This window comes from Carassius gibelio, chromosome B4 (genome assembly GCF_023724105.1).
Source record: "Carassius gibelio isolate Cgi1373 ecotype wild population from Czech Republic chromosome B4, carGib1.2-hapl.c, whole genome shotgun sequence".
Lineage (NCBI taxonomy): Eukaryota > Metazoa > Chordata > Actinopteri > Cypriniformes > Cyprinidae > Carassius > Carassius gibelio.
In genome coordinates this window covers 22345002-22355222 of record NC_068399.1, presented here as the reverse complement: position 1 = coordinate 22355222, position 10221 = coordinate 22345002, and the positions used below count along the sequence as shown (strand labels likewise).

Below are 10221 nucleotides of genomic sequence, written 5' to 3'. Positions count from 1 at the left end.
ATTATTACATAATCATTATTTGTATATACATACAAACACACACACACACTTTAATTAATCATGATGTGTAATAGCTTGTGCATGATAACTTCAATTTACAAAAAACTACAAATTTTATTAACGTAAGGAACCATTAATTAATGTATATTAGGGGAAAAAAAACTGTGAGACTGCACCAGATCTGCCCAAGATTTACTTAGTCTGTGCAACATATACATATAGATATATACATATGATTACAAATTGTCAAACAATGACACACAAGTCACTTTGTAAATGTCTGCTGAAACAAAAAATATAAAAAATTATCCTCTTTTTCAAATGGTAAAAAAATGACATGTTCACAGAAACCTTTGAAAAAAAAAAAAAAGATTAGATGGTGAATATACAATATAAGTTAGTCTGACACGATGTCTTTTATTTAAAACTATTATGTAGGAATAGTTAACATTCTTCCCACACGTCACTCACGTTACAGCTGTGGACATAAACTCAATCTTAAACATCAGTGTTCCTCAACTATTGCATCGTTCACAACAGTTGCAATACTGTAGTTATCGAGGGCTTGAAAAGGCCCTTCTAAAGCTGCCAGAATAACCAGGAAAAAGACACACTGCTTATTCTCCTTCTTTAAACACTGACGTCAATGTTTAGTGTCTTCCAAATAGGGCAAGTCACAATGTGGGAGAACAAGTAAAATGAAGCAACAGGAAAAAACTGTTTGGCAATGGGGGGGATAATATATATTTTTTTAGAAGCATTAAAATAGTTACAGAAAATACTTTAAAATAAGTATAACTAAAAAATTATAAAATAAAAATCCAATGCAGATTTGAGTAAGTCACATTTGTGACTTTTGCAAAATCACTCCAAAAGACACAAAGACAAAAGGGCACTTTAATGTGGTGCTTAAAGTAAAGATAGCAGCATGGCGATGTTGATGGGCAGCTCTATTCTTTCATTGGTGTAGGTCATGGATCTGACCCTCTCTGGTGGAGCGAGCAGGAAGGCTGCAGGTCCCACACGCTGCTCCACACAGGTCAAACACAGAACACCGCCAGCGTCCACGCTCTCCACCTGAAACACATACATTTACATTTAGCAGATGCTTTTATCCAAATCGACTTACAAATGAGGACAATGGAAGCAATCAAGATCAACAAATAGAGCAATGATATGCAAGTGCTAGAACAAGTCTCAGTTAGCTTTAAAAAAAACTTGCTACATGTACTGCATTATTATATAATATAAAGAAAGATAACAGCTAGATACAAAAAGATTAGAAAAGCTAGTACATTCATGAAATCAATGCAGCAAGTGAGTTTTTGAACCTGCAGGAACCTTTCACCCAACTCACAATGTACTTCACCACAGGCCATCTGAGAAGTAATGAGTTTAATTCTTTATCCAAACAGATTTGGAGAAATTTTGTATAACCACTTTTTAAAAAATGGATCCACTGCAGTGAATGGGTGCCATCAGAATGAGAGTTAAAGCAGATAAAAAAAAAAATCACAATAATCCACAAAGTAATCTACACCATTCAAGTCCATCAATTAATGTCTTTCTGGATAAAAAATTAGTTCTCTATCTAAAATATTGCATTCTCCAAAGAAAAAGCCTGAATCAGGCGAGAAATATGTGCAGATCAAGCACCGTTTACAAGGGAAAACTGTCTAAAGCTGTTCTTTACAAATATGCCAGTGGATTTCAATGTCATAGGAAAACAGATGATGGACTTTTTTTTTTTTTTTGTCAGGAGGAAGTATTATTATGGATTATGAACTCGTATTTTTACCCAATTTTAAAGTTAAAATGACTTAATGATGTATTTGAAATGAAACATGCAGCTTTTCATTTCACAAGTCACTACCTGATGGACTGGAGTCATCTGCATTAGTTGTGGATTATTTTTATGTTTTCATCAGCTTTTTGGACTCTCATTCTAACGGCACCCATTCACTGCAGAGGATGCATTGGTAACTAGGTGATTTAATCCTAAATTTCTACTCATCTGTTCTGATGAAGAAACACCTCTATATGTTGGATAGTCTGAGGGTGAGTACATTCCATCTAAGTTTTAATTTTTAGGTGAACTATGCCATTAAAAGACAAACAAATGAATGTGGAAAAAGACACTAACATATCTGACGGGGAGTTTGCTCATGCTGAGGACGGCGTCTGCAGTGATGTGGTTCTCACAGCCTTTAATGGAGCAGACAACAGATGGGTCTTTACTCAGCAGAGTGCTGGTCAGCCTTGACCTTAGGAAGTACTCCTACAGACGACCAGGAGGCAGGAATAATAAGAATTCTTCATATTCATGATTTCTGGACATTCTCTGGATTATAATGATCAGAATGAGTCTGAAATGCAATAACTCACCCCAGTGAACGTGAGGATGTTGCTGATGGTCTTGGTGATGTACAGCGCTCTTTTGGCTCGAGTGATCGCCACATATAACAGGTTCCACTCATCGTCTGGGACGTTTGCTGCAGCCGGAGAGAAAAGATTAGCCATATGCATATCTGGATTTTCATATATTGATTCTGATTTGTCAGCTGCAACATTATGCAAATATTTAAGTACTAATATGCATCTTTAAGGTACTAATGGGAGATTTTAAAAATAAATAAGGTACAAAAATGTACCTTTTGAAAGAGTACCTCCCCAGTTACTGTTTTTGTACCTTTTTTCCCCTCAGATTGCACATGAGCTCTTTTTATCATATCACCATAGATCATCACAAACATACACTCTTAAATGGACTCTTTCTTTTTTAACAGATGTGCAGACGGTCACTTGGTTAAAGCTCAGACAGACTTTGAAGCTCAGACACAGAGATTATAATAATAGTAAGAATGTGCAACACATACATTATTATATTTTACACACACACACAGAGAGTATATTAAAAAAAAAACTTCCATTCCTAAAGAAATGCCACAAACCTGCATTGAAACCACCAATTCTCTGCAGGTTGTGTCGAGCACATGGTACTTTCATGAAGTCATCTGTCACAACCACTGTGTCAAACTCCAGGCCTTTTGCCTTGTGCACCGTTCCAAGAATAAAATCTGTCAAAATCAGAGATATAAAAGTATTTCGATTGTAAATATGAGTAGCTATCATTGAGTATTTCTTAAAAATGGTGCTTTAGTGCCTTTTAGTCTTTAGTCTCACTCACCTGCGTACACTGGGCTTTTCTGGGCACGATCTTTGATGCGGTTAACCAGCTCTGGAATGCGTTTGTTGTATTTTTCCACCACAGCTAGCTTGCCCTCCAGCTCGCGGTCTTCCGAAGCTGTGGCGTATCCCTTCAGACCAATGAATCCACCCATCTTATCTTTGCAGAAAGTTCGGATGAAGTAATCCTTGATCAGAAGGCTCTCTAAAGTAGAGAAACAAATCCAAACAAAGCAAAAGCACAATTTAACAACCATCAATTTCAAAGACCCAACAAGGTATTAATAATCTGAAATAGCTTTACAGAAAACATACTGCAAAGACTACAGAAAGCATTTTGAGTGATCCAATTAAGATATTTTGTTAAACAGTGAGTCTAAGATTATAAAACCTTCAAGCAGAAGTGACTTACCATTCTTGCGTTTGTCCTCTGGTTGCATCAGGACCCAGATATCCATGATTTTGTCCAGTCCAAAGTACTCAACACCCTGAAATTAGAGGTTGCCATTTTTGTTTTTAAGAAACACTAACCATGTTTTGCACATTACCTAACTTTCTCTGACTGAAAACCTGCACAAAGTCAGAGATATTTCAAATATATTTGAGGTTTAAAAGACACATTAAGATAATTAATTACTAGGTTGGACAAATGTTTAATGTACTCACTCCCACAATGTAGATCTTGCAGCTGGGGTTGGCGTCTGTGAGTCGGACAGCCTCGCTGAAAACTGTGACATTACAGCGGCTCAGAATGGCCACGCTCCCTTCTGGCAGCCTCTGTCCCAGCTTCAGATGCTGCAGTGTTTGTGTGTCCTCCCCTCGAACACTCCCTGAAAACAGACACATAGCATTTTTATTATTGCCAGGTTCATACTTCTAACAAAAAACCCCAAAAGGGTTCATTTTTCTTTAAGCAAAACACAATATTTAATTTTTATTAAACCTTATAAAAAAATCATATTACTACTACCACCACAATTATTAATATTTGCAAAAATATAATAATATTAATAATCATAATTGCCTAAATATAGCTTCTTAGACTTACCATCCTGATTCCCACCAACCAATATCTGCTTCACTTTTTTACAGCTGTCCAATATTGCAGCGCCGATGTATGCAATTTCAGATCCAAACCTGAAGCTCTGTGAAAAATATAAGAGGTCATATCAGAACACATTTACCCACAAACCAGTTAATCCCAGTGGTAGAATTGTGTGTGGCCCACTTGCTCTACAAATATGATCTGTAATTTCATTTTCCTGTGTTTTTGTTTGTACCTGTGTGAGATAGTAGATGTGTGTGTGAGGGACTGCGTGCAAAGCATTGACTGCTCCTCTGAAAGTGTAAATCTGTTGGTGAGGATCTCCGACCAGGATTTTCCCACAGTTCTGAGAAAGCATGATGCCCATGATGACTGGAAAAATCAGAGACCACAAAAAGAACACATTACAAAATCTGAAACCACAAAATTCAGCTCTTTAATACAGCATAATAAAATAAAAACAATATAAAGCAAAATTGAATGCTACCTTAAATGACCTAAATCTGGATGATATTACCAAATCTAGATTTATTTTAACCTGGTGTGCAGTCCTGAGCTTCGTCAATAAATATGGCATCATATCGGTCCAGCTGTGGTCTACTCAGCTGCCAGAGTTTGAGGTATCCTGTTAACAACAATCAGAGGAAAAACGACATGAAACATAACAGAGATTCAATATCTAAGAAAAATATGAAAGCAGTTTTGGGGTTTATTGCTTATTTAGATCATTTAAATATCTAATAAATCCAAATTTTGGCAATTACCATCATGAGTCATATTATACACTCTCTCTTTTCTGGACTTCAGCTCTACCATTTTGTCCCATAACTTCTGTGCGGCAGTAGCAAATGCCTGGAGAGAAATTTAGTATTGTGTTTAATTAATTGTCACAATGCTGGAAAAAAAAACTGCAAAGACCCAAAGTTAATTGTAATGTTTGTTTACAATCAAGTAACCCTTAAAACAACATTTCCTGCATTCACTGATGTAAACTGATACACCCGCACGTCTTCACTTTACCATTTTTTTGTGATGATCTGGGTATTCTGACATTCCGTGAGTGTTCTTGTACTTATGTGGAACATGTTCTGAACCAACGCAGGTGTCTACAGAAGCCCAGAAAGTATGGAGTGTTTGCGTCACCACTTTAGCATTGACGAATCCTCCGAGTCCTTCAGGCAAGACCCACGCCACATCGAACACCTGCAAATTATTGGACAGTTTCCTCATGTTTTTATACCTGCGTAGCAGAAAAGAGACACAAATCATTCAGGTTATAGCTCATTGAAATTATTATTCATTTTTCAAAATAAGTGATTGTTTGGTGAATATTTTTTTGGTAATGATCCCATAAATACAGTATAAACTGACCTCACTCCCACGGCTCTGAACGCCATTGAATGGACGGTACTGCATTCGACGTTGTACGGGAATGAACGCTGAGCTTGCATCGCCACAGATTTGTTGAAGGCCAGGTAGAGGAAGCGCATATGTGGCCTATGCTGAGCATACTTCACGAGTGTGGTCGTCTTTCCAGTGCCTGCAACAAATAAGAATAGTATTACATGCTACTCAAACCCTTTCAGCTGCAAAAGAATTCAAATTATTTTTCCCTCACCAGCAAAAGCCATTATTTTTACAACGTGGTTATTCTGGATGTCATGGTTGAGTATCTGCTGCTGCTCATGAGTGATCAGCTGTCTGAGAAAGATCATTACAACTGCATCACATACTAGTAATTATTTCACAAATATAACATTTATTACTTGTAATTGACAGAAACACTTTTGTTAATAAGTTTGGGGCTCTTTTGAAAAGTTTTCATGCTCACCAAGTTTCCTTTTTTTTTTTTTTTTTATAAAAAATAATTCAAACTTGAATATTGTGAAATATTATTGCAATTTAAAAAATAACCATTTTCTATTATTAATATGGAAGTTATTACTATGATAGCAATGCTGAATTTTCAGCAGTTCATAAGGTTCAACAGTACAGTATTTATCTGAAATATATAATACTTTGGGTCAGTTGAATGCATCCTTGCTGAATAAAAGTGTTAATTTATTTAAAAAAATAAAAAAATCGTACTGACCCAAAACTTTGGAGCTGTAGATAATACACAAGTACAATATCCAAATTTGATTCCCACCTTTTGTCTTGCAAGCCTGCCGGAGGAGGAGCGTTCTCCATTAAATGCAGCACATAGAAGATATTGTAATGCCACCTATATTAAGGTATAAAAAGTGAAGAATCATTTAAATCCATTTGCATTTGCAAGTATTTGCATTTGTTTGACTAGTCACATGACCAGAAAATAATTTTGTTTAACTGATATAAATGACCACCTGATCATTGTGCAGATGTTGTGGGCATTTATAGAAAAATGACTGGTCTCTCACCTGTTGCTTATGTTAATATTGTTATTTTTCATTGCCAGGAGCAAAGTGGCCACAGCCCACAGGTACTCAGAGATTCCTCCTGCGGTCAGCAGACACCCAGACTTCTGCAAGAGAGCTACCAGGTCCAAGATATCTTTCACCCCGTCAGCCAAAATCAGTATCAGGGCCATGGCAGACCAGGGGTTTGGGCCCTGTTATACATGCCGATAATTGGTTAAATATCAAACATTAAAATAAAGTGGAACTGGACACACATTGTTATGCAGATAGGTGCACATAGCTGCAACATAAACAAGGGTAATAAACTAGTAGTTGCAGAAATTGTGAACCGTAAGATTTCATTACCTCATTATCCACCAGGTCTGGGATTCTGTCTTTGATACAGGCTTCAGCTTGAGCATAGAGCTGATGTCCTTTAATACACGCCAGCACATCCTTCACATTCACACATTTGCTGTGTTTGAACTGAGACATGTACCTGAAAAAAAAAAACATGCACAGCGAGATTTTCACCACACAAAATTACCATTCATAGGGGGTCCATTTTTGAAATTGCTGAATAAAAAATATTTCCATTGATATATGGTTTGTTAGGATAGAACAATATTTGGTGAGATGCAACTATTTGAAAATCTGGAAATTGAAAGTGTAAAAATAATACTTCTTAATACTTTTTAATAATCCAAATAAAGTTCTTAGCAAAACATTTTACTAATAGTCAGGGATATATTTACAGTAGGAAATCCACAAAAATATATTCTTGGAACATGATCTTTACTAAATATCCTAATGATTTTCGGTATAAATGAATAAAATCTATAATTTTGGGTATAAATATTATGATTATTTTATTTTCCCATAATTTTCTATATCTATTCATTTATACCTACTATATTTTTTTTTTCTTTTTCTTTTTTTTTACTTTAAACCGACCAATCAGCAGCACGTTAAGCTACAGTCGACCCCTGATGTACAAGTGTCACCTAACAAGTTTGATCTCTATCAGCAGCTCTTATGTAGTCTTCAAAATGAGCCATAGGTGTGAAAGTGGGGTTTGGGAAGTACTTTATGTTGTGCTTCAAATGAGCAATAACAATAAGTCCCATGGTTGCTTTACTAAATTAATACATTTGGTATTCTTACCTCAACATATTGAGAAGACACAGGTCATCCTTCTTGTTAATTTGATTATCATCAAGGATAGACTTCACCTCCATCAGCGCCTCATTTTGCTGCTTACGGTATCTGCAGTACAGCTTCTTCCAAGGCAGAAACTAGGGAAGAAACCATGAGATGTCACAAAACAGTGCCACCAACACAACTAAAACACCTTTTGATTAATGCATACACAAAGTCTACATGAAAATCAAAGTTAAGGCATCAAAAACACACCCGGGGGTCCATGACGACGGCCCTCCAGTGTTGGCACACCAGGCTGATGTTTCGATAGAGGTCATCTGCTGGGAGGTGTGCGAACACGTCCCTCAGGACCTCCTCAGGCAGATCCTGGAAGTGGCCCTTGGGCACCTCATGGCCTCCCTGCACTCCTAGCAGCCCGTAGTGGGCATCAGGGAGGGCTTCGACCAGGTCCTCCTCATCCTCTTCTTTTCTCACAGTAACTTCCAAAAAGTCGTCTTCTTTTTTGACAGATGTAACGCTAGTTCCTATATCAAAGTCTTCATTGAACATGTCCTCTGTGATTCCTTCCATGTAGTCCTCAATCTTCTCCTCTTCTACGTTTTCTTCTTTTGGGATAAGGTGGCCGATCAGTTCCTGTTCTTCCTCCTCGTCTTTCACTGGAGTCTTGGTTCCTTTTTGGGGACTGGTGCTGATGACTCCAGTGACAGCGTAGAAACTGGTGATGCCTTTCTGTTGTCCCACACCACCTGGAGCTTAACGGCAAAACGAATAGGAGTTAAAGTGAGCAGTGTTTTGTGCAGAAGGACGCAAAACGCAAGGACACATGCAACAACACCTTGTCTGCTTCTTTTGGTGGGGGTCCTGGGCTGAAGTCCCCGGTTTGGATCCGTGTTGCTGAGGTTAACATTAAAAGGCTGTGTGAGAGACTCGTTCCCTTTGATATTTTTCACCAGATCGTCACATTCTGAGGCCCCCAAGTGCCTGCGTTTGGCCCTTCCTTTACAAAAGACACATTAGACAGCGAATAAGCCATTTAAATCGCACAAGGTCCGAGTTGAATGCGAGCTTTGACTGCAGCACCCACTGGCGTTTGTGTCCTTTTAAATAACTTATTTTATGTACTCAAAAGCAACATGACGTGCGAAGAGAAAAACTGCAAAACAAAGAATGCAATTGTAAATATTACCTTTCATGGACGATTCCATGATTTACAAACGGCAAGACGTTTCGCCCCACCGATGTGCCACAGATGTAATTTCAGTCCATCCAAACAAACACAACAACTTCAAGTGTTCCATTTCCGCTCTGAGACACTACAAACTAAAAGTTCGAATGTTACTTCAAAATAAAAGTAAGGAAGTTCTGATATTACTAACGTTACACACGCAGCTCTGTAGGATTGAACACACGCAGCATTTGGTTTAGATTAGTGGTGAACATTTTTATTCTTTCAAAAGATTCGTTAATTTTCAGTTCGTTCACCAAAATGATTCACCTGATTCATTCAGTGACCATTTCTTCATATTACACAAATACGCCTGCAGGTGGCGAAAAAGAGTGACTTATGTGTTCTGTCTTAACCCTTTAACTGTCACCCCCGTCCCATATACGGGACGCCTACATTTACTTTACTATATTACAATTAAATCTAATCTAATTGTGACAAACTATATATCGTTGGAAAGGTCTAAGACTCACAAATAAATATTTTACCGATGTTTTTTTGTTAAAAATTATGTAGGAAAATTTATAGATTAATTTATGACAAGAGTGCACCTTCAAAAATCTAAATTATAACAGGAGTTTTGACCTTTGTTTAAAAAAATGACTTCTTCATTGCCTTTTCCTCTATCACATTTTAGAAATCATCAGAAATTATATATCAACTGAAAACGTAAAATCTCAAAATTCATCCTTTAAAACTGATTTTAAAATCAGACATTGCAATACCATGAAAATGGTACATCAATATCATGTTCCAAAATGTTTTCATTCATGTATTATACAAATTTAAGTTTGTATCATGCACTATAAAGTCTATGTTCAAAAATCTTAGTGACAGTTGTTAAATCAACGAACACCCCCCCCCCCCCCAAAAAAACCCCCTCAGACGTGGAGCATGTTCTTAGTAGAGGGATTTTTGTTAAGGTTCACTGACCTTGTTCATTTTTGTCAGTAAAGAGCTGGTTGCTTGAGAGAGAGAGAGAGAGAGAGAGAGAGAGAGAGAGAGAGAGAGAGAGAGAGAGAGAGAGAGAAAGAGAAAGAGAGAACAGTGTTTTTATTGATTTTTAATATAAACTATTAAAAAACGTTTTTCTATATAGTTCAGTATATATATTATATGAAAAACCTTTTAAAAATTATCTTTATCTTGGCAACTAAATAAAATTAATAAATAGAATAAGATACAATTAAAATACAAAAATTACCAAAATTCAAATACAAAATTAA

General features: G+C 36.8%; 1 protein-coding gene across 2 annotated transcripts; it reads right to left on the bottom strand.

Annotated features, from left to right (window-relative positions):
• Positions 1-175: 175 nt before the first annotated feature.
• Positions 176-9120, bottom strand: LOC127956403 (F-box DNA helicase 1). 2 transcript variants are annotated; one of them, XM_052554260.1, is made up of 21 exons: positions 8957-9120; positions 8606-8767; positions 8023-8522; positions 7774-7904; positions 6976-7108; positions 6631-6821; positions 6381-6455; positions 5850-5932; positions 5603-5771; positions 5252-5471; positions 4996-5083; positions 4770-4856; positions 4467-4603; positions 4235-4331; positions 3853-4016; positions 3599-3674; positions 3188-3391; positions 2952-3077; positions 2386-2492; positions 2144-2278; positions 176-1077 (listed from the first exon to the last, which is right to left on the bottom strand). In XM_052554260.1, the coding sequence occupies exons 1-21, from the start codon at positions 8973-8975 to the stop codon at positions 910-912; spliced, it is 3072 nt and encodes a 1023-aa protein (XP_052410220.1). In that variant the 5' UTR covers positions 8976-9120; the 3' UTR covers positions 176-909. The 2 variants fall into 2 exon arrangements, with proteins under 2 accessions (XP_052410220.1, XP_052410221.1); XM_052554261.1 differs by having other exon boundaries at positions 8023-8516.
• Positions 9121-10221: the final 1101 nt, after the last annotated feature.

Excerpts from the sequence above, each read along its gene's own strand:
- LOC127956403 (XM_052554260.1), bottom strand. Across the intron at positions 2,493-2,951 it reads AATTGGTGGTTTCAATGCAG|CAAACGTCCCAGACGATGAG; the intron begins GTTTGTGGCATT and ends CTCCGGCTGCAG. Across the intron at positions 1,078-2,143 it reads GCAAACTCCCCGTCAGATAT|GTGGAGAGCGTGGACGCTGG; the intron begins GTTAGTGTCTTT and ends TATGTGTTTCAG.